Source organism: Morus notabilis, unplaced genomic scaffold, assembly GCF_000414095.1.
Source record: "Morus notabilis unplaced genomic scaffold, ASM41409v2 Scaffold485, whole genome shotgun sequence".
In the NCBI taxonomy this organism is placed as follows: Eukaryota; Viridiplantae; Streptophyta; class Magnoliopsida; order Rosales; family Moraceae; genus Morus; species Morus notabilis.
Genome location: NW_010364290.1, coordinates 127,933 through 150,980, shown reverse-complemented (window position 1 = coordinate 150,980; position 23,048 = coordinate 127,933). Strand labels below are relative to the sequence as shown.

Below are 23,048 nucleotides of genomic sequence, written 5' to 3'. Positions count from 1 at the left end.
CGCCCTTCATCATTCTCCCTCGGTTGGAAATAATTCGTCCTTGAATTTGCAATAGCTTTAAGTGATATGTGCAGAGGATAATATGCTTCATGAATTCAGGATGATCCATTTTGGGAGTAAATAAATTGTTAAATTCGCTAAAATGGTCGCGTTTCAAAATAGGTATTATAAAGTCAATTGTATCAAATTGAGAGATGAGTATTTTAGGAATCTCGACTAAATGTTCTTCAGTACCGATGTCAGAGTTGTCGTTGCCGAAAAGTTCTACAAGACCGATCTCATCAGCCTCGTCGAATAAGTCATTTTCTCTTGTTAGGACCTCTTTTCCTCTGGGTGTCTTGCAGTTTTGTTGCTTATATTCTGAATTGTCATAGTTATAACACCTCATCTTACTTGTTGGTCTAACTTGTCTGACTTGTTGGGGGTGGCGCTAAGGGGACAACCTCTTTGTTACTGCTACTAATGTCACTGCTGTTGTAGTTGCTTGGACCTATGCTATCTCCAATCGGAAACCTGTAATTTGGCCGAGATGTCTCCACACTTGTCCGTCTAGTGAATGTCACCTCTAACCGTAGTTCTGAAATAGGATTGTTACGTCGTGGCTTTTGATTCCTATTCAGATTCATATTCTGGATATGCTCTAGTATCCGTTCTTGCACTTTTAGCATGTGTTGCATTCGTTTTTCCAACACCATTAAGCGATCTCGTTCATAAACCTCCTCCACAAGTACATCTCGTCTAGGTGGCATGGTGTAGGATCGTAGCAAAGCTCTAATGCCAAATTGATGTAGCGGAAACTTGATTAAAGAAAAAACAAAACAACAAGATAAAAGGATAATTCGGTTAGTTTGTTGATTTACACAGAATGCCAAGAAAAACGCTTTAAAATCCGTTGATTCACATAGAATATCAGAAATCAGTATTAAGATTCGTTGATTCACAAAAAATACCAAAAATTAGAAAAATAAGAAGTGTAAATACTTATATTTCATTCATAAAAATTCACCCCACTTATATATGATTGAACCAACATATTTATAAGTTAAACTGTCTCAAACGATAACGGGAAACTACAAATAAAATTGTGAAAATAAATAATTCCGAAAATTAAAAAAATGAAATTAACTTATATTTAACCTAACAATTACGCTAAAAGGAAAGTTTCCTAGATGTAAAATTACTATCTTCTAAGAATAGAATTTAACTTTCTTTCGTAATAATTGTTTTTGAGTCAAAAATATGATTCCCAATTGCCGCATGATTTCTTTCCTTATACGCCCTTCATCATCAACTGATTTTAATTAGCACATTACAGTAAGTAGTAATTTTCCCTTAAAAGAAAGTGAAATAGTAATATTGAAATTTAAGTTTGCCATTCTTTTTTAGAAACGGCAGTAAATAACATATTTTTAAAATTAAATTAAATAAATTATATATTTTAAAATTATTTAAAGTAAATAACAGTTTACGTGATAAATGAATCATTTATCAACTGATAAAAATTAACTTATGTACGTGGTAAAAAATCTGTATTTACATAGAAAAAATTCTATTTAGTAGCCGTAAAAAGAAATATTACATGAAAAAATATTTTTATTAGCCATAAATGAACTATTTACGCGGTAAATAATTCATTTACCATATAAACTGTTACTTATTTTAAATATTTTTAAAATATACTATTTATTTAATTTAATTTTAAAAATTTACTATTTACTACCTTCTCCTTTCATTTTAATAAATGAGGGCATCTTTTTAAATATTACTTATTGGCATCTTTTTAAATATTACTTATTGGGTAAATAGTAAATTTTTATTTTCGGTAAGTCAATTATGTACTTTGCTAACATGCATATCCTGAAATCTGTTATATTGCTAGAAGCACATTATAAGTATATTTCTTTAAACTCCATGCATTGCATATTCCCAAAATGTCAACATATCCTTCCACCCCAAGGCTAACCAATTCAACCTCATCCTGATCAATTATTTTGGGTACTTATTTCAAGTAATAAAACCATGCTAGCTCATTTATCGTGATTTATTATATGATCGATTTGTTAGTTTAAAATACATCAACTATCTATAAATTCGCATAGTATTGACTATGTACTAATACATCCATAAATGATCTACGCAATAAATTTATTCTACGCACATGTGCCAACTTGATCGATATTAGTTATAGAAAATAATATGTATGAGATGTGATTGTAACTCGACCGCCCAGTTAGACTTGGCTTATTCAGGAGTTGTTCTTTTAGAATGTAACTTGAGTGTAGTTTTTTAATTATAATTTGAGTTGAAGTTGTAACTTGAATAAAATTGAATAAAATTATAACTTAAAAGAACGTAAATTTAAATAAAATTGTAACTTGAGTTTAAATTTTTTGTGAGTTGTGTCGTAAAACAACAACCTTCGGAAATAAACGTAAATTATGTATTAGTCATGCTCTCTCATATCGTTCCAATAATAAATGAAATCCGTCTTCATTCATCGATCTTCCTAAGGCGCAGAGACCTAATAATTTTCTTTCTTTAAATGAGATTCTAATAAATATGTTATTAGTAGTAATATTCTTGGCACATACATTGCCACTCTCATTACGTTTTTAGTACCCCTCTTTTCCCTGATTATTCTAGAAACTCATATTAGCCGGAAAAAACCACTAGACAGTAACCACTGACCGCTTCTTCAATCTTCATTTTCTCTTTAAAAAAACAGAACAGACAACACGTCGAGAAAGCATAAGAAAATACCGATTAAATCACTGTCAAAAGCGAAAAGAAAAAGGCAAAAAAAATGTTCTTCTTCTTCGTCGGCGGTGTAGAGCAGCAAGTCCGGCAGGTCCTGAAATACGGCGCCGGCAGGTGCATATCGTGCGGCTCCGAGGCCGATCTGGTGGACTACGAGAAGGTTCTGAAGCTCTTCTTCCTTCCGGTGTGGAAGTGGCCGGGCAAAGATCCCATGATGTACTGCGACAACTGCAAGCTCTTCTTCCCTCCTTCTTACTCTCTGCCGCCGCAGACGGCCGAATCGCAGCCTCCGCCGCCGTCCTCGGTGCCTGTGTCTCTGCGTTGCCGCTTCTGTGATCGCCTCGTGGAGCCTGATTTCAGATTCTGCCCCTTCTGTGGCTCTGCTCTGTAAATTGGGTCTAGGGTTTTTCTGAGGTTTAAAATGTTGGTTGTTTTCTTTGTGGATATGTAAATCAATTTTCTGTTTTAATAAAGCGATTAATCGGATTGAGGTTAAATCTTTAGTGTGCGTTTTATATCTACTGCGAAATCGAGAATAGATGGTGTAGCTAAATAAAGTTTCCAATTTGAAGGTGGAATTATCGGTTCGTTTGAGCTGCTCAAATCTTGTTCATTTTAATAATATTTGTATCCACATTTAAAAAAAATAAAAAAAAATTTATCTGCCTTCGATTGATTCTCCGTATAATTGTGGGTGTGTGAGTAAGAAATTATAAAATACTATATATTTGCTTGTTTTTATGTATTGAATCTTTATATTTAGATAATTTGTTTCGAAGAGGGTGAGAAATTATGCGAGTTGCAACAGAGGACAAGTATTTGGAGAAGGGAAATGTTGAAACTATAATACAGAGCAAACATTTTCATGTTACATGGTAAAAGGGGTCAAACGCCAAGTCTGTAGAACTGTGAGAAGATCTTCATTGTGATGTGCGAATGTGAAGAAGAGTAAGAAAATGGAATTGACACTGTACACGGGAACAAATAACTAGTGTACAGTTTTCTTTAATTCTTACAGGGGATTTTTTCTATATAGAGACAATATGATTCTGTGCCTCAGATCAATTAACAGTTCCGCCGAGTCAAACTGTGATCCTTTCTTATAGAGCCAAACTGCTCGAATTCGTCAGATATCAGTTGATGATTGATCATCTTATTTGCAGGCTTTAGGGAAGTGCCTTTCAGCCATTTATGCAGATTGGTTCTGAGGAGCAAGACAGAAAGTTAATGCATCACTGGAACTTGAATTTACATGGGTTTGCTGAAAGGCAATTGTTTAGCTCCACTTTCAACTGCATCTCTCCATAGTCTGTATCTAACTCCTAGCTTGTCATACGACACTGGCCAATTCCATACATTTGCGCCGTTTATCATCCGCTCTTGTTGGCCTACTACAAGCCTCAGATCCTCATTCAAAACCTGTGAAAATCAGAGAAGCATTGTTCTGAGCAGGGATATAGGGAGAATGATCGCCCCCGAGTTTGTTGCATAGTTTCGAAGATGGTTTAGATTACCTGTTCTGCAAAATGCCTCCATAGGCGGTCCACGAATGGGACGTGTTTCAGCAACGGAGCAAAATCTAATGACATTCTGTATAATAACCTTGTTTTCTGTCTTGATGAAGGTAGGCACACGTGAAGTTGGTGAAGATGTGTAGCACACTGCTTGGTGTTCTGTCCTTCCAGCTTACCAGGCTTTGAGATCCCAATTGTTGACAGGACCATACAAGGTGGTCTAAACTCCATGTCTATTGGATACGGGTCCCAATATCCTTGGAGGCCTGAAGCCGGCGTCAAGAATTTCACCAAGCTGAGAGTTTAGAACAAGTGCAACGTCAAGAGTAAAACGAAGGTAAGATTCATTCACCATAGTATGATAACGACAGAGGTATAAAGACTATTTCCATGGAAGATTCTGAATTTGTTTTTGGAGATATTCAAATAAAGATGGGATAGTATTCTTGAAGAGAGAGAACAAACCTGGGGACTGTCCATCCCTTGGCAAAGGTGGATGTGTGGGTGAAAGGAGCATGTGCAAGATCCAAAAGGTTATCCAAAAGTAGTCCATGTTCAACTGGAAGTTCCATGACTATCTGCTTTGGGCAAAAACATTGTGTGAATCTTCTGACTGACTAATAAATAAAACATCTTACAGAAATTCCTTAGCTTGTTGCCTATAGAATAGCAAAGAGGATGGGATTTTTTCCAGAGTATATACCTCTGCGTGGATTTGAAATCCTTTAGGAGGTTGTAAGGAAGGAAGAGTAGGAGATGGAGGGTCACTGCCAGGCCAAACCCAGATCATCCCTTCTTTCTCAAAACATGGCAAAGACTTTATTTTAACATTTAGTAGTTGCGTGGACGGCATCTTCTCGCACTTGCCATCTGTTGAGTACTCCCACCCTGATATTCATTCATCACAGTGTTGGAGAATTAGTGAATCCATTTATATCTACTGATTTGAAACAAGGGCATGTGTCCTTTCAGATGTTTACTAACCATGGTAGGGACATTGGATACGACCCTCATTTACAGAACCAAGATGAAGAGGGCATGCCCTATGTGCGCAAGTGTTCTGTACGCATCCAGGTTTCCCGTCTTTTCCGCGAAAGATTACCCATGGTTCCTCAAAGCAATCAATGGGAATCTGAAACAGAGAAGAGACAAGGCTGTCATGTGAGTTAAGTTGAGTAATCCCAAGTAAAAGCATACGATCTCTCCACTCTTATTGAAAAGAAAAAAAATTCCTCATCTACTATCATCTTATGTTGTTCAAAAGTTCAATGAAAGAATGGCATACCATGGTATCATCGGTGAGGCCTGTGGAAAAGGCAACGGGGTACCAGAAGTTCTTCAAGCGAGGATGATAAGGTTGAACGGGACCCGACACATTCAAGCTTTTCCGCGATATCCTTCTCTTAACCGTATCCAGAGATTGTGTTGAGGAAGAACTGGAAGAAGGGGAAGTTTGCTCCGACTCCTTGGTAGTTCTGTCCAGTAACAGCCTATCATTCACCAATTCTTCCATGTAAGCTAGTTTGTCTAAAGCAGTGGCAACCCTTGCTTCAGATATATGCACCTGTTGTTTTTCATGCGTTAGACTCTAACATGGTCACAAATTAGATTCGATAGGTTCCTTTTTTCCATTTTTCACTCAACCTAAGTAAAGGAATTTATTTTGCAGACCTGTCTATGAGCTTGTGCTAGTTCTTCTTGCAACCCTGCTAGCTCCTTCTTCATGGTACCGATGGACTTGTAATCACGGGCCAAGGGATTCAACACTTCCACAACCTAAACCGATATGTTTAAGAGTAAGACTAAAGAATTAAAACAGCTAAACATAAAATACTAAAGAAAATCAGATAGAAACCCTCTCATGAAGAAGCATGATTGTGAGAAGATCTTGCCGAGCCCGCCAATCGCAGTACTGAATGTCATATCGAGCAACTTCTAGTGCCTGATTTACATCTAAGAACTTCCCTTTGCACTGAGGAACCTTGGATCTTGGATCTTCCACGTCAAAGAGAGGTCCCCAAGCACTCTTCTTCTCCACCAATGAAGCTTCCTCTTCTAAGACAGCAAAGACTCTGAATCCTGCTTTTACACCCTGAAATGCCACACCCTTTAACAATCTATTCTACAACACAACTGCTTAACTATTTCCTTTAGATAGAAATGGATTAATAAGATTATATAAGATCACCATACATATAAAATATTGGAAATACTATGGGGCTGTTTATCAGGATCCTAGTCCAACCCAATATTCAACTAACAGAAAAAAAAAGGAAAAAGGAAAAAGGAAAAAGTAATCTATTTTCCCTCTAGAATCACTTGCCCATATATGTTTGACAAAAATATCATCACTTTTTTAATCTTCTTAACGTATTTAGCATGTAACCGAATGAAGATTAGAAGAAAAATCGCCACTTATAGAGTGGAATAGTAAGTGATCAAGCATTTTCCCAACAAGCCCAGATAAATTTATAGGAAAAAAGAGTAAAAATCATTCGACTTTGGCTTGCTCATTTACGCTAAACTACATTTGAAAATCACGTCTTTCTTAGCTCCTACTACAAATTTAAGCAAACACCCAGATATGAAATTATTAGTAAACTAAACGACATAGAAATAGCTGCATACCTTTCTGTATTTAATCTTAGATGATTTACAGAAAGAGAGTGGCAAGGAAAGAGCTGCAGCTGTGGCTATGGCGTTCATGGCGTTGGGAAGCTAGCTGACAGACTCTAGAGAGAGTGAGGGAGAGAGAGGGAGAGAGAGAGAGAGAGAGAAACCATGGGCAATATTAGAGGGAGAGATTTATTGTTGGGATGTTGTTGATAAGAGGTTGGTGTTGGGCGCGATCTGGGCTTGCCTCCCATGCGCTGCCACGTGGAAAAGCGTGGACTCTCTTCTTTCCCTCGTGGCCTGCCTTAGATCCACATGCTCTTTCGGGCATTCCAGGAGAGTGTCTAAGCTCCTGCGTTTGTGGGCCTTCTTATATCCTGCCAGCTCGGATAGTCAAGATATCTTTCTCTATCTTCTGTTTTGTGTTCATCGTCTCTGTCTCTGTTTTGGAGTTTATATTTTGAAAAAGAGTTTTGAGGTTTTTGTCCTGTGGGGTTGGTGTTATTGTTATTAATTGCTCTTATGTGGGCCGACGTGTAATCTTGTCCACCAATCTGTTTATCAAGGTTTGATAATTACCATTTATATCTTGGGTTTTTTTTTTTCTTAATTAAGGGCATATGCTCTCCTTATTCTTCTCTTTTTTTATCAGAGGCGGCAGTGTTTCATCTCCACGGCAAACAAGTGACTTCGTCCCATTAATAAGTTTTTTTTTTTTTTTGATAAATTTTCCCATTAATAAAGTTACAATTTTTTTAAACATGACTGGATTTAGCTTAAAAGAAATAATAGACATTACTGCATTTTTAGGATCATCCGCGGACCCTTTTTATAAGGAAAATTTCGAAAAATTTTAAACTTTCTCATAAGGTTAAAACACAAAATTTTTGGGGCATATTTTAAAGATACACTAGAATGTGAGTTAAAATAGGCATATTTTCTTATTGAAAAATTATTATTTTCCTAATTATCTTAATATGGGTATCTATAACTATTCTTAATGGGCCGATCAACGTATAGGCGACCCAATTGTGCTAGTTCTTAAATGGGTCAAATCGCCATAAAAAGAATATGGGCCTCGAGCTCAGCCCATAATGGCACAACAGGAGATAAGATTGGAAGTAATTAGATGGCAAAATTTCATAGTTAAGTAAAAATTTAGCAAAAATTTTAAAATATTATAAATATAGTAAAAATGACATAATAATTATCACTTTGATATCATATTTTATAATATATAATGATATAATTATTATTTTATGATATCAAAATGATATAAAATTTTACTATTCTTAAAATATTTCAAAATTTTTGTTAAATTTAAATTTTGATATTAAATTTTTGCTATAATTAATAAGATTGCTTTGCAGGTAACGGAGTTACGGAAGCAACCCCTTCCAAATCGGCAAATTGGACAAAATTTAGGACATGTTCTTTTGTTCAAAAAATTTAAAAAAAGACAACTCAAATTTCAACTTTATTCAAGTTTACGTTCTTTTAAGTTTTAATTTTATTCAATTTTACTCAACTTTATTCAAATTCTAACTTCAATTCAAATTATAACTCAAATTCAACTAAAAAATTACACTCAACTTACACTCCAAAAGAGCAACCCTCTAATATTTTGCATTTGGCATTGACAAACTTCCAATTAACGAATCAAACCGCCATTTACATTTGCACCAATTTAATTAATTTATTAACAATTAATTAATCAAATCAACAGCTTTCCAACATTCTCTGCCACAAAATGGATGTTTAGAGAGAGAGAGAGGGGTAGCGCAATGGGTAGAACGGCAGGCCAAAATGAGGACAAGGTAGGGGCGTTCTTCGTGGCCACTCTGGTTTTGTGGTTCGTCTCCGTCTGCTTCGAAATTCTGTTCAACAAGCGCTCCGAGCTGCTCACCGTCGTCGCCGGATGCTTCTTCTTCCAAACCGCCAACTGGGTCATCCGCTTTTTCGCTTCCCCTGACCCTCTCTTCGTCAACACCTCCGTCTCTCTTCTCCACTCCACCATTACCTCCTCTTCAGGTCCTCTCTCTCTCTCTCTCTCTCTCTCTCTCTCTCTCTCTCTCTCTCTCTCTCTCTCTCTCTCAATTTTCCGTTTTTGTTTTTTGTTTCTGATTATTTTTTTTCTTTTCGTCTTCTTTTCTGAACCGGGTAATTTCTAGTTTCTTCCAATTGTACGTGTTTGGTTTGTAAGTCTTCTAAACTTTATCTGATTAATCGTCTAATGAAGCATACCAAAAGGGCTTAGTGGCATATAGTCTCGTTCTTTTCTCGGGTTTGAATCGAGAATTTGAGTTAAAAAATTAATTTACTGTAACAAAAGAGTCGAATATGTTCGGAAGAAAAGTACTAAAAATGTTTGTTTGAAGGAAGCTCTTGAGATATGGTTGGTTTTTATGCAGTGGTTTTCATTTTGGTTAATCAGTGGTTGAGAAGTGGTCCGAGTGGGATGTTTGAGCACTCTCAGCTGTTTGGGGGCACTTGGCCATGGGCATACGCTGCTTTGTGCTTCTCATGTGGTTACTTTGCTTATGACCAATGGGATATGTTGCAGTACCGATTGTATAGTGGTTTTATCCCGGCCATTCTGGTGCATCATCTTATACTCCTCATTTGCTTTACTCTCGCCTTGTACCGGAATGTCACCATCAACTATCTTATTCTCACCCTCGTTTGCGAGGTATATCGCCGTTTCTACTCAATTTTTTGCATTTTTTTTTAAGATTATGCATCTAACTGAATATGCTGCTATTGTTTGAATCTGGATGCTTTTAAGAAAGTTCCTTTTTTTTTTCAATTGGGATGTGTTATGAGCTGAAGATGTTCTGCTTATCGAGAAAGGGCAATTCGAGGAATTGACAATGATGCCACTTGTTTTGATGATTATTGTATAATATTTGTTGATGGTCAAAATTCGTCTAACAAGTAAAACTCTCACGATCACCTCAGCACATATTAAGTCTCACACTTCGCTGATGATAGAACCCTGCCCAGGCCTCCTGTGAGATTTACCTATACTCGAAGGGGTAAAAAGGGAAAGACAAGTGACGTGGTCAGGTCTAGTGACGTTGCTGAGTTGGCAAGGCCGTTAGAGGAATCTGTTAGAGAGGGAATATAGGGGAGGGGAGGTGCGCTAGGGGGGGCATCAAATCCTGTGGAAGCTTGTCTTGTTCTGGGAGGGGGAGAGATCTCGAATTCTCTCAATTCTATCCTTCGTTTCCTTTTGGTGTTTGTTTTCATTTTCCTTCATGTCTTACTACTCTGTAATCCTGGAGTATTGGAGTGAATCATAATAAAAGGAACCAGAACCCGTCTTTCTGGGTATTTCATTCAGATTTTTTAGTGTGAATTCTCTTATTTTGGTTAAGGGCAGGGCAGGTACCTATCAATTTGGTATCAGAGCATCGGTCCATGGCTAACCTTACAGCTGAGTTGCGTCCAGATCGGGCGGAGGACGTGGAGCGACGTTTGGGAGATCTCCAGGATGTGGTGCGACTTCTCGGAGCCATGGTAGATCCGGTTCCAAGGTTGCAAGAAGATGTGACTATCCTGGCCGATCGAGTAGAGCGGGTGCAAGATGCAATGACGCGCATGGAAGCTCTCTTAGCGCGTCACTTTGGAGGAGAACGAGAACCAGCTCCACGACGAGTAGCAAGGGACAGAGACAGGGAGCGGGAACGCGAGGACCGACAGGAGTCTCCAGCTCGGCGAGGCTGAGTTGAGCACCGTGGGAGGAGGCTGGAGTTGCCCCTCTTCACTGGTGAGGACCCTTACGGCTGGCTATTCCGAGCCAAACGTTACTTCTCGATCAACGGCGTGGAGGAGAACGGGAAGGTGTTGGCGGCATCTGTCAGTTTCGAAGGGCGTGCGTTGGGTTGATTCCAGTGAGCTGAAGCGCAGGAACCATTTGCTAGTTGGAGGGAATTCCGGGCAGCCTTGCTGCACCATTTCAGCCGCGCTCGAGACGGTGATCCAACGGAGAGGTTAATGTCTCTGAAGTAGGGCGGATCGGTGACGGAGTATCGCGACGCCTTCGAGACGCCGGCGGCGGCGTTGAGAGGAGTTCCTGAGCCCATTTTCAGGGGTGCTTTTCTGAACGGCTTGCGGGAGGATATACGAGCTGAGGTCAAGTTACACAGGCCCATCAAACCTTCAAAAGGCCATGGACCTGGCCCAGTAGGTGGAAGATCAGAATGAAGCCCAAGACAAGTTCAGGAGGCTGCAGATGGGTCGGATGTGGAGACCCGATGGGCCAGCCCAAGGTGCCTCAAAAGGGGACCAGCCCAGGGGTAATTATCCCTTCACCCAGAGCTTCCTTCAGTCTAGCAGTTCGAAGGAGTCTGGAACCTTCCCACGAGTGAAGTCTGACTCTGCCCTAGCTCAAGTGGCAGTGACCAGCCGAGAGACAGGATTCTGACGTCTTTCCGACGAGGAGATCCAAACACGACATGCGAAGGGCCTCTGTTTTCGGTGTGATGAAAAATTCGGGCCAGGTCACCGCTGTAAGAACCGGCAGCTACAGGTTCTCTTGGTGGCTGGAGAAGAGTCCGAGTCGAAGGAGACGAAAGAGGAAGAGGTGGAGCCTCCCACAAGGTTCCTGGACGAGGAGGCGGATGTGTCTCTCAACTCCTTGCTCGGGTTCTTCTCCTCTAACACGATGAAAGTAATCGGACAGTTGGGGTCACGCCAAGTGGTGGTGTTGATTGATAGCGGAGCCTCGCACAGCTTCCTATCGACTAAGGTGGTAGAGGAGCTAGGGGTACCCTGTGATCATACGGCTAGCTATGGGGTCCAGGTAGGGAACGGCTTGAAATTCAGGCAACAAGGGGTGTGCAAGGGGGTGGAGTTGCAGATTCAAGGTTTCTGTGTCGTGGAAGACTTCTTCCCCTTTGAGCTGGGCTGTGCAGACGTGGTGTTGGGGGTTACTTGGCTGCGGACGCTTGGGGAAATCAGAGCAGATTGGTCTAAGTACACGCTGACGTTCTTTGACGGCTCTCGTTGGGTTAGGTGGCAGGGCGATCCGACCTTGAGTTGCTCCCCGGTAAGTCTTCATTCACTTTCTAGGCGGTTTAAGTTTCCACAAATGGCATTTTTAATTGAGCTCTATGAGACGGAAGTTAAGATTGAGGCTAAGGTCGGTCCAGCCGTTCCACCGGAACTGTACAGGGTGTTAGACCGGTTTGGGGATGTTGATTCTGGTGAAGAAAAGGGATGGAAGCTGGAGGTTTTGTGTAGACTACCGGGCTCTCAATCAAATCACTGTACTCGACAAATTCCCAATCCCAATAATTGACGAATTATTAGACGAATTGGATGGGGCAGTAGTTTTCTCGAAGTTCGATTTACAGGCCGGGTATCATCAAATCAGAGTTCGCGACGGGGACATCGAAAAGACCGTGTTCCGTACCCATGAGGGGCATTATGAATTTCTAGTAATACCCTTCGGACTGACAAATGCACCGGCAACATTCCAATCCTTGATGAAAGCGGTGTTTCGACCTTACTTGCGCAAGTTTGTGTTGGTTTTTTTTTATGACATCCTCGTTTATAGCCGCACTTGGGAGGAGCATAAGTCTCACTTGGCCACAATGATGGGGGTTTTACGTGCGGAAAAATTGTTCGCAAATCGGAAGAAGTGTATGTTTGGACAATTTCGGCTGGAGTACTTAGGGCATATAATTTCGGTGGAGGGGGTCTCGGCCGACCCATTTAAGTTGCAGGCAGTCCGGGATTGGCCTGAGCCTAGAAACGTGCGCGCTGTCCGGGGGTTTCTTGGCCTCACGCGGTATTACCGTCGATTCGTCAAAGGATACGGGGCTCTTGCCCGACCCCTTACGGATTTACTTAAAAAGGGGGGGTTCACTTGGACGGAGGCAGCCTCGCGTGCCTTCAAGGCTTTAAAGCTAGCCATGACCACTCTTCCAGTATTGGTTCTGCTGGATTTCTCCAAGTCCTTCGTGGTGGAAACTGACGCGTCAGGATCAGGCCTAGGCGCAGTACTAATGCAGGAGGGACGACCCATAGCATATTTCAATAAGGCTTTGTCGCCTACTTCACGTTTGAAGTCGGTGTACGAACGAGAATTAATGGAGGTGGTCTTAGCAGTTCAAAAGTGGTGTCACCACCTACTTGGACGACATTTTGTGGTGCGCATAGACCAACAGAGCCTCCAGTTTTTGTTAGACCAACGCGTACTGCCTCCGGAACATCTCCGTTGGATTTCCAAATAGATGGTGTATGACTTCAAAGTGCAATACAAACCGGGGGCTGCCAATCGCGTCGCGGATGCTCTCTCTCGCCGGGAAGATACTTGTACTTACATGGCCATATCCGTACCACAGTTACTGGACATCGAAGCCATTAAACGCGAGCAGCAGTCAGAGGCCGCGTGTTCACAGCTGATTTCTCAATTACAGGCTGGCCGGCAAAACGCCAGAGGGTACAACTTGCAGAATGGCCTTCTTTGTTTTTAGGACCGCATTGTGCTACCCCCAAATTCAGTTTGGATTTCGCTTCTGTTACATGAGTTCCATGACTCAACTTTAGGTGGACACTATGGATTCTTCCGCACGTATAAACGACTCTCTTCCAACGTGCTCTAGTCTGGAATGAAGAAAAAGATTCGGGACAATGTCTCCCATTGTGCGACTTGCCAACGCTCCAAGTACGAAGCTCTCTCTCCGGCAGGGTTACTGCAGCCCCTTCCGATTCCGCACCAGATTTGGGAAGACATCTCCATGGACTTCGTCACTGGACTTCCCCGGGTAAAGAACATTGACACGATCCTTGTGGTAGTGGATCGGCTGACCAAATATGCTCATTTTTGCCCCATTGGCCACTCTGTGGCAGCCCAACAGGTCGCGGAAGTCTTCATCCGCGAGATCGTCCGCTTGTATGGAATCCCTCGTACAATCGTCAGTGATCGTGATTCTGTTTTCATGAGCTTGTTTTGGCGGGAACTCTTTACGCAATATGGCACAAAGTTGCATCATAGCTCCGCCTATCACTTGAAATCCGATGGCCAAACTGAGGTTGTCAATCGCTGCCTGGAGACATCTTTACGCTGCTTTGCCAGTGACAAACCGAGGCTGTGGGCTCAGTTCCTGCCGTGGGCCGAGTATTGGTTCAACACTAATTACAATGCCTCAACCCAGTTCACGCCCTTTCAAGCAGTTTATGGCCGTCCTCCTTTGCTCCGCTTCTAGGATGTGTTGGCTGGCACGCCTCCGAATTCGGGGTTGGAGTCCGACCACGCACCTTCGTTGGTAGAAGATGTCAATTTACAAATCCAGCTGCGAAACCAGATGCTTGACTGCTTGAAGCACCACTTGGTGGTCGCACAACACCGCATGAAAAAGTTCGCAGATGCGCACCATCGTAAGGTAAATTTTTCGCCTGGTGACTTGGTTTTGCTCAAGCTCCGCCCATACCATCTCAAGTCCTTGGCGCGCAAGGTGAATGAGAAGCTCTCACCTCGCTTCTACGGACCCTTTCGTGTCCTCCAGCGTGTGGAAGCTGTGGCTAATCGTCTTCAATTACCTCCTACGGCTCGTATCCACCCTGTTTTCCATGTTTCGCAATTGAGGCCATTCAAGGGCAGGGAGTACAAGAACCAGCCACTGCCGGAGCAGTTGACTGAGGAGTTGGAACTCGTGGTCGAGCCCGCTAATATCCTTCGCACGCATGTACTTCCTGGCAGTAACCCAGATCAGGTGGAAGGATTGGTTGTTTGGCGTGGGCTACCTAGCTGGGAGGCAACTTGAGAACCCCTGGATGTGATCCAACAACAGTTCCCTCACTTCCACCTTGAGGACAAGGTGGCTCTCGAATAGAACCCTGCCCAGGCCTCCTGTGAGATTTACCTATACTCGAAGGGGTAAAAAGGGAAAGACAAGTGACGTGGTCAGGGCTAGTGACGTTGCTGAGTTGGCAAGGCCATTAGAGGAATCTGTTAGAGAGGGAATATAGGGGAGGGGAGGTGTTTGTTTTTGTTTTCCTTCCTGTCTTACTACTCTGTAATCCTGGAGTATTGGAGTGAATCATAATAAAAGGAACCAGAACCCATCTTTCTGGGTATTTCATTTAGATTTCCTAGTGTGAATTCTCTTATTTTGGTTAAGGGCAGGCCAGGTACCTATCAGTTGATAAATACTGAAGAAGAAGAAGGGTAAAAGCAAAAAGAGTATATGCAGATTATAGTGGTTCACCTCAATTAGATGCTACGTCCATTTTGGGTTTTATTGGGAGGGAGGCGAGATTTTACTATGAAACAGGAGAATTATAAGTGCATTTGGGAGTAAATGCCTAGAATTGAACTTAGGATTTTGTTACACCCGAGCCTAGGCGGAACAATACGAACGGATGTATTCTAGAGGAGCTCGTAACGTTTTCGGTTGGGGAAAGGATGTGAGTGCGTGAGGAAGGCTGCTGAGGTGGCTTATAAACAGTTAGACTAGTCTAGGGAAGAGTGTCTACGTAGTAGGGAGGGAGAACGGCCTCAGGAGTTTAAGGGAGAGGATGGTGAGAGAGAGAGGTACGTTGTAAGAAAACTAATTCTTGTTGTTGATTTACTGGCCGAGCAGAGCTTGTGGATTTCCAGTAACGATTAATGAACCGGATCCTTTGGTTGAGGTTCCTTCAGTAGTCTAGCTGTGGTGTTCTGTGTTGTTGTGTGTGTATTTTGTGCTGCGGGTTCTCTGTGACTCAAAGTACTCGGTGACCCAACAGTTTGGTATCAGAGCGCTCTACGATCTGGGAGAGGAGAGAATGACGAAGGGTGGAACTCGTGGTGATCGTGTGGAGGAATTAGAGAAGAAGTTGGATGAATTGACAGAGAAGTTGACCGGGTTAGACCGATTGGAGGAGTGTCTCAAGGGCTTACCTCAGCTCATTTCTAATCTTGTCAAGGAGAGTGTCGAGAGTTTCAGTCGCAAATTGCCGGATTCTTCGCCGAAGGAACGGGGAAAGGAGGCGGTTGCCGCTCCTGCTGCAGGAGTAGAGGAGGCCACCACGGGAGCAGGACAGAGTGAACCTTGGGATCTGGCGTTCGCCGGTGTTCCTCCTGCACGACAGCCGCACTATACGGTACGAACGAATGGACTGCGACCCCGAGGGGCAGCACCTAAAGTAGAGCCGCCACCAGCCTAGGCAGGAAGCCAATATAACCAGGAAAGGAGGCGGGGCCTTGAGCGCTGGGAGGCTGGGGTTGACCGACGGTGTTTCGAAGAGGAGTTTCCACCATGAGCTGGAGGCGAATCTCCCAATCTGGTTCCTCAACGTCGGCGATTTGGCGGAAGCCCACCTCGTGTGGATTTACCGCCTTTTGATGGAGAAGGATGGCCGGTCTGGGAGAGAAGGGCGGCAAGGTACTTCTGGGTACATATGGTCCGACCCGACATACGGACCCAGGTGGTTGCAGATTTTCTGGTGCGTAAGGCTTGGGAATATTACGAGTGGGTCATGGAGGAAGAGCCGGGCATGGACTGGGAAGAATTGAAGTTTTCGTTTGGGCAGTGTTTTGGACCCAAGGAATTCAGATCAGTTCAGGAGCAATTAGTGGGCTTGAGGCAAATGGGCTCTGTGGCAGAATATAGGGAACGATTTCAGGAATTTTCGGCTCGAATTCATGGAATGGACCAAGCTACCACCCTGGGAATTTTCTTGAACGGTTTGAGTCAGGAGCTACAAGATGACGTTCGGATGTGGCAGCCAAGGAGTGTACATGAGGCTATCCAATTGGGCTTACAGCTAGAGCATAAAATGAAGGTTCAAGGAACACGTGGAAGAGCAGGACACGTGACCCCCTTTAGCTCCTCTCACCAAACGACAACCCGTTTGGTACCAAATAAATGGGCTTCAGCCCCCTTGAGCAGCCAGCGCCCCTCATTCGAGCAGACCCAGAGAACTTCTGGGATGGGGCAACGTGAGGGCGGTGGAGGTCCGAGCCCAGCCCAGTTGGAACGCCAACGGCGGAAGGACAATCGGGAGTGTTTCCGGTGCGGAGAGTCGTGGGTTGGTGGTCACCGGTGCAAGACCGGTACGCTCAAGTTGCTGGAGGTCGCGACAGGTGAAGATGACGAACCCGAACCAAAGGGGACACCACCAGAGGAAGGCCGCGGTTGCACGGACTCGGAGGAAAAGGATGGATTGATGCTCCTCCAACCGGATCTGAGGCTGCAAGCTTTAGCGGGGATTAATGGGGGCGATACCTTGAAGCTGTACGATCACATACAGAAAAAAAAAAAAAAAAAAAAAAAAAAAAAAAAAAAAAAAAAAAAGGTAACCATCTTAATCGATAGTGGAGCCAATTCCTCATTTATCAGTTGGAACATGGTTAAGGGGTTGGGATTAACGGTGTTCCCCATCTCGGAGTATACGGTCAAGGTTAGTGATGGGTATTGCGTGACTATTGATAGCATATGCCGAGGAGTGCGTTTGAAAGTGTCTAGGTTAGAGTTCGAGTTGGATTTATACCCGTTTGAGATACCGGGGCTAGATGTGGTCTTGGGGGCTGGATGGCTCAGGACATTGGGAACCTTTAGGGCCAATTTCCGACAGCTGTGGTTAGAATTCGAGCTGGCAGGGAAGGTCCACCAGTTGAATGGGGTGACGGCCTTGTCCAGAGAACCTATCTCAATTACCACCATGGCCAAGCTGGCCAACACGGGTGAGGAATGCTATTTGGTCCAGTGGCAGAATTCGTACTCCCCCAAACCCGGCGATGATGGGGCAAAACAGGCTTATGTGGAGGAGTTGGCAAAAGAGTACGAAACGGTGTTTTCGGAGAAGTTGGGGCTGCCACCGTCTAGAATAAGGGACCATGCTATTGTGCTTCAACCTGATGCAAAACCCCCGAATATCCGACCCTACCATTATCCTGATGCACAGAAGAATGAAATAGAGCGTTTGATTATAGACATGACGGTGGCTGGTATAATCAGACCCAGCCAGAGTCCCTACTCGAGCCCGGTGTTATTGGTCCGTAAGAAAGATGGGAGTTGGCGCTTTTGTGTGGATTACCGTGAGTTGAACAAGTTAACGGTACCGGATAAGTTCCCAATTCCTGTAATTGAGGAATTGTTGGATGAGTTACACGAGGCATCTTGCTTTTCGAAGCTGGATTTAAAGAGTGGGTACCACCAAATACGCATGAGACGGGAAGATGTCGAAAAAATGGCATTTCGGACGCACGAAGGTCACTATGAATTCCTGGTTATGTCTTTTGGGCTTACGAACGCTCCGGCTACCTTCCAGGCGATGATGACCGAGTTGTTCAAACCCCTGCTCCGGAAATTTGTTTTGGTTTTCCTGGATGACATACTAGTTTACAACCACAGCTCACAGGAGCATTTCGGCCATCTACGCACCGTGTTGGGGCTGTTGAAGGAAGGGAATTTTGTGCTCAACCTGAAAAAAAGTTTTTTTTTTCCAGGATTCAGTGGCATACTTAGGGCACCGCATATCACAGGAGGGTGTGGTGGCTGATCCAAGGAAGATACGGGCTATGGTTGAGTGGCCAATCCCAACCACAGTAAAAGGGGTACGAGGCTTCCTGGGTTTGACGGGGTACTACCGTCGTTTTGTGAAGAATTACGGTGCCATAGCGCGGCCCTTGACTGAGTTGTTAAAGAAAGGGGAGTTCACTTGGTCGGAGGAGGCGCAGCGGGCATTTCAAGAACTCAAACGGCGGATGACGGAGACCCCAGTCCTTGCATTACCCAATTTCAAGGACATATTTGAGGTGGAGACGGATGCATCAGGGGCAGGGATAGGGGCAATCCTATTGCAGCAAGGGCGACCGGTGGCTTACTTTAGCAAGGGGATGTCGCCTAGGACAATGGCCAAATCGGTTTATGAGAGGGAACTTATGGCCCTGGTTCTGGCCATCCAGAAATGGAGAGCTTACCTCCTTGGCAGGAAGTTTGTGGTGCGCACCGATCAAAAGTCTCTTCGTTTCCTTTTGGAACAGCGAATTAGTACTCCGGCACAACAAAAGTGGCTGGTGAAGTTGTTGGGGTTTGAGTTTGACATACACTACCGAGCAGGAAGAGAGAATGTGGTGGCTGATGCGTTGTCTCGACGGGGTGGTTGGGCACAAGGAGCGAAGCTCCTGACTATCTCGGGACCTCAATTTCTTGACATGGCAACTGTGGAGCGAGAGGTGGCCGCGGACGTCAATCTTCGCACCCTCAAGGATCAGTTGATCCAGGGGGAGGCACAAGGCAGTCATTATACGGTGGAGAATGGAGTGTTGTTGCATCGAGGTCGGATAGTAATTCCGGCGGGGTCCCAACTCAAGCAGCAGATGTTGGAAGAATTCCACTCAACCCCAACGGGGGGACACGCGGGGTCGCTGCGGACGTACAAACGAATTAGCGCTAATGTGTATTGGCCGGATATAGCAAAAGATGTGCAACGGTTTGTGGCTGAGTGTGGGGTTTGTCAACAAAACAAGGTGGAGTCTACGAGTCTGGTAGGGTTGCTACAACCATTGCCCATTCCTGAGGCAGTGTGGGAGGACATCTCGATGGATTTCATTGAGGCGCTGCCTAAATCCAATGGTCATGAGGTCATTTTCGTGGTGGTAGACCGCTTGACCAAATTCGCGCATTTCATTGCTCTCAAGCGGCCGTTCACTGTAAAGTTGGTGGCTGAGGTGTTTTGTCGAGAGGTGGTGCGCCTTCACGGCATACCACGGAGTATAGTGAGTGATCGGGATAAGGTGTTCACTAGCCTTTTTTGAAGAGAGCTGTTTCGCCTCCACCACACCACCTTACGGATGAGTTCGGCATACCACCCTCAAACTGATGGGCAAACAGAAGTTCTCAATCGTTGTTTGGAGGCATATTTAAGGTGTTTCACAAGTGGCCAGCCTAAGCACTGGAGTAGGTGGTTGTGCTGGGCAGAATATTGGTACAACACCAATTTCCACGGCGCTACTCGCATGACACCTTTCCAGGCACTATATGGCCGACCTCCCTTAACCTTGTTACGCTACACAGGGGGCAAAACAGCAGTACGTTCGGTGGATATGCAACTCTGTGAACGGGACGAGCAGCTGAAGCGGTTACGTTGCAACTTGGAGCGTGCACAAGAACGAATAAAGCGTTATGCGGATCAAAGACGGGTGGAGCGAGAGTTTTAGGTTGGGGAGCTCGCTTGGTTGAAACTACAACCTTATCGATAGGGAACCGTGGCCAGGCGCGTCAACAACAAACTGGCACCAAAATATCATGGCCCTTTTGAAGTGATCGGCAAGGTAGGTCCAGTGGCATACCGACTGCGACTGCCAGAGGGTTCCAGGGTACATCCGGTGTTCCATGTGTCTATGCTTAAAAAGGTGGTTGGTAGGCGTGCGGTTTCACAGGAACCGGTGGTTGTCAATACGGCGGCAGACACTCCCGAACCGCTGTTTCCAGAGGGCGTGCTGCAAGGTCGCCTAACGAAGCAAGGAGGGCAGCACATTAAGGAGGTATTGGTCAAATGGCAGGGGCGAGACATCGAGGACGCCACTTGAGAGGTTTTGGAAGAGCTGCAAGTTCGCTTCCCTACCTTTGACCTTGAGGACAAGGTCCTTTTTGAGGAGGGGAGTAATGTTACACCCGAGCCTAGGCAGAACAGATACGAACGGATGTATTCTAGAGGAGCTCGTAACGTTTTCGGTTGGGGAAAGGATGTGAGTGCGTGAGGAAGGCTGCTGAGGTGGCTTATAAACGGTTAGGCTAGTCTAGGGAAGAGTGTCTACGTAGTAGGGAGGGAGAACGACCTCAGGAGTTTTAAGGGAGAGGATGGTGAGAGAGAGAAGTACGTTGTAAGAAAACTAATTCTTGTTGTTGATTTACTGGCCGAGCAGAGCTCGTGGATTTTCAGTGACGATTAATGAACCGGATCCTTTGATTGAGATTCCTTCAGTAGTCTAGCTGTGGTGTTGTTCTGTGTTGTTGTGTGTGTATTTTGTGCTGCAGGTTCTCGGTGACTCAAAGTACTCGGTGACCCAATAGATTTCTACGTAGGGTAAATTCTCTTTATTATAGTTTCATAGATCGGTTTCACCGACCTATCTCTATCTAGGCTGTCCTCCTAGATCCTTATGTCTAATTTCCTTTTGAGACTTATCACGTAATCTTTGTAATTATCTTTAGGCTGATTTCCTGGTATCCTGAGTTGGGGTTTAGATCTCTATTCGAGATTTATATTTGAACTTGATTACCATGTTTAACTTTTAAATACACCTCGGGCCTTATACCTTCAAGCTTAACTAATATTAGCCGAGTTGGCACATGGCTGAGCACATGATTGACATACTGATTTACGACATCACCAATTTGATGAGCTCGATGAGTTATCAAAAATATGTGATGCAAATAAATTGAATAAGCAGTACTAATCTTCTTTGAAATAAGTTACAGCTAAGGTGCTGATACTGCTTTTGTTATTTATTATTATTATTATTAATTTTTTTTTGCAATTTTAATCTTGAGATCCGGTCTTGAGGCTAGCTCTTACGTAAACTTTGAGCAAGAACCATTAGTTTCCTTGTTATTTTTCTTTTTAGATCATTTTCTGCTAGACTGCTACCAAATGGAGTTAATCCGGCTAATGTAATTTGGATGAAATTTGGGAAAAAAAGATGAGTACCTAGGAGTACAAATGGAACAACATGCATTTAAAAGATTGATTTGTTTATACTATAGTGTATGGTAGTTGTTGCAAAGTTCTGTATCTTAGTATAATGATGATGTTATGTGCAAAACTAAATGTGAAAGTTCACGTTGATGATGCAGCTTCATTCCATCTTTCTCCACGTGAGGAAAGTGCGGCGTATGGCTGGATTTTGCGACGCCACAAGCACACTAGTTAGGATAGAATGGGTTCTAAATTGGGTTACCTTCTTTGTAGCGAGGTTTGCATCCCACATTCTCATCACTGTCAAGCTCATCTGGGATGCTTCCAAATTCAAAAAAGGTGTGGAGCTGCCATTAGCCCTATTTGGAATGGCCGGAATGAACTTGCTCAACGTCTTCCTCGGATTTGATCTCTTCAATGCTTTCAGAAGGGAGAAGAATTCTCAGCACACCAATTGCCATCGCGAATGACATACTCAGGTCCAGAAAGAGTTGCAATTTATTTCAATTTTTTGCACATAAGTTGTTGTCAACTTGATATATAGAACTATTTTTTTCAGACAGAAAACAGTGATGTAAAAAATGTGTAGAGTGCAAACTTCGCCCTCTCTTCCATTTGTCCTCGTAAAAACCAACATAAATTTACATCGTTTCTTTGTAGTGATTCCAATAACAAAGTTGTAGCTTGGATGTCGTGTGGAGGAGGAACAACCTTAGGAGGTTTTATTGATAGAATCGACAAAGTCGTTTGTTCAACGTGACGTTGCTGGTGAAGATCAATGAGAAATGCCATGTCGTTTGCTTGTTAGACACGACATTGACAGCCGAATCTTTTATAGAGTTTGTTTACCTGTTAGAACAATATTTTATTATCACAATAAAACCTTTTCAGTAAAGAGATGTTGACTTAAGAGAGAACAACATGTCATTAAAGATTTTTTTTTTCCGTTTCATAATATACAAGTTGTTTTGTTGTGAGAAACGAGATGTCGTGCATTGAAAAGAACACGTGTTTATTTGTTGGTCACGATATTGTCATCATGTAGTAAACAACAATTTTTTTTTTCTCTTAAGGCGAGAGAGAGATTGGTGAGAAACAACACGCATTTTTCTCGAGTGTGAGAAACGGCATGTTTTTTTTTTTTTTTTTTTTTTTTATAATTAGAAACGGCATGTTACAATGGTGACGAGATGTTCTCGTTTTCGTAACTCTGATTAAGAATTAATTATCAAAAAAAAAACTCTCGATTAAGAATAAAAAAAAAAAGTGAGGCGGCTTCATTGTTAGATAATTATCACTATCTTATTATATGCTGATCTGTGTTTTTTATCAAATAAAAATTGACCCTTTAGTTTGTCCCTTATCTAAAAATATCATTATACAATTTGACCCTTTCGTCCCTTATCTAAAATTTTTAATCATAAATAAAAGGTGTTGCTTTCATCTCTAGCTGACTAGCTTGCTTGAGCAATAAAAAATAATATAAAGTTCCACCTTAATCCTCGGTTGGGACCAAGTGACCAAGTGCTT

At 43.2% G+C, this 23,048-nt stretch overlaps 3 protein-coding genes across 4 annotated transcripts; 2 read left to right on the top strand and 1 right to left on the bottom strand.

Annotated features, from left to right (window-relative positions):
- Positions 1-2,746: 2,746 nt before the first annotated feature.
- On the top strand, positions 2,747-3,374 carry LOC21408166. The gene has a single exon (XM_010106194.2). It carries the CDS (start codon positions 2,804-2,806, stop codon positions 3,146-3,148), a length of 345 nt encoding a protein of 114 aa, XP_010104496.1. The 5' UTR covers positions 2,747-2,803; the 3' UTR covers positions 3,149-3,374.
- Positions 3,375-3,592: 218 nt separating this feature from the next.
- On the bottom strand, positions 3,593-7,055 carry LOC21408165 (chlorophyllide a oxygenase, chloroplastic). The gene is made up of 9 exons (XM_010106193.2): positions 6,900-7,055; positions 6,127-6,363; positions 5,943-6,047; positions 5,557-5,835; positions 5,256-5,403; positions 4,975-5,159; positions 4,737-4,849; positions 4,272-4,566; positions 3,593-4,176 (listed from the first exon to the last, which is right to left on the bottom strand). The coding sequence occupies exons 1-9, from the start codon at positions 6,975-6,977 to the stop codon at positions 4,006-4,008; spliced, it is 1,611 nt and encodes a 536-aa protein (XP_010104495.1). The 5' UTR covers positions 6,978-7,055; the 3' UTR covers positions 3,593-4,005.
- Positions 7,056-8,624: 1,569 nt separating this feature from the next.
- Positions 8,625-22,461, top strand: LOC21408164 (TLC domain-containing protein 2). 2 transcript variants are annotated; one of them, XM_024170840.1, is made up of 4 exons: positions 8,625-8,915; positions 9,296-9,573; positions 21,677-21,997; positions 22,179-22,461. In XM_024170840.1, exons 1-3 carry the CDS (start codon positions 8,639-8,641, stop codon positions 21,986-21,988), a joined length of 867 nt encoding a protein of 288 aa, XP_024026608.1. In that variant the 5' UTR covers positions 8,625-8,638; the 3' UTR covers positions 21,989-21,997; positions 22,179-22,461. The 2 variants fall into 2 exon arrangements, with proteins under 2 accessions (XP_024026608.1, XP_010104494.2); XM_010106192.2 differs by lacking the exon at positions 22,179-22,461 and having other exon boundaries at positions 21,677-22,171.
- Positions 22,462-23,048: the final 587 nt, after the last annotated feature.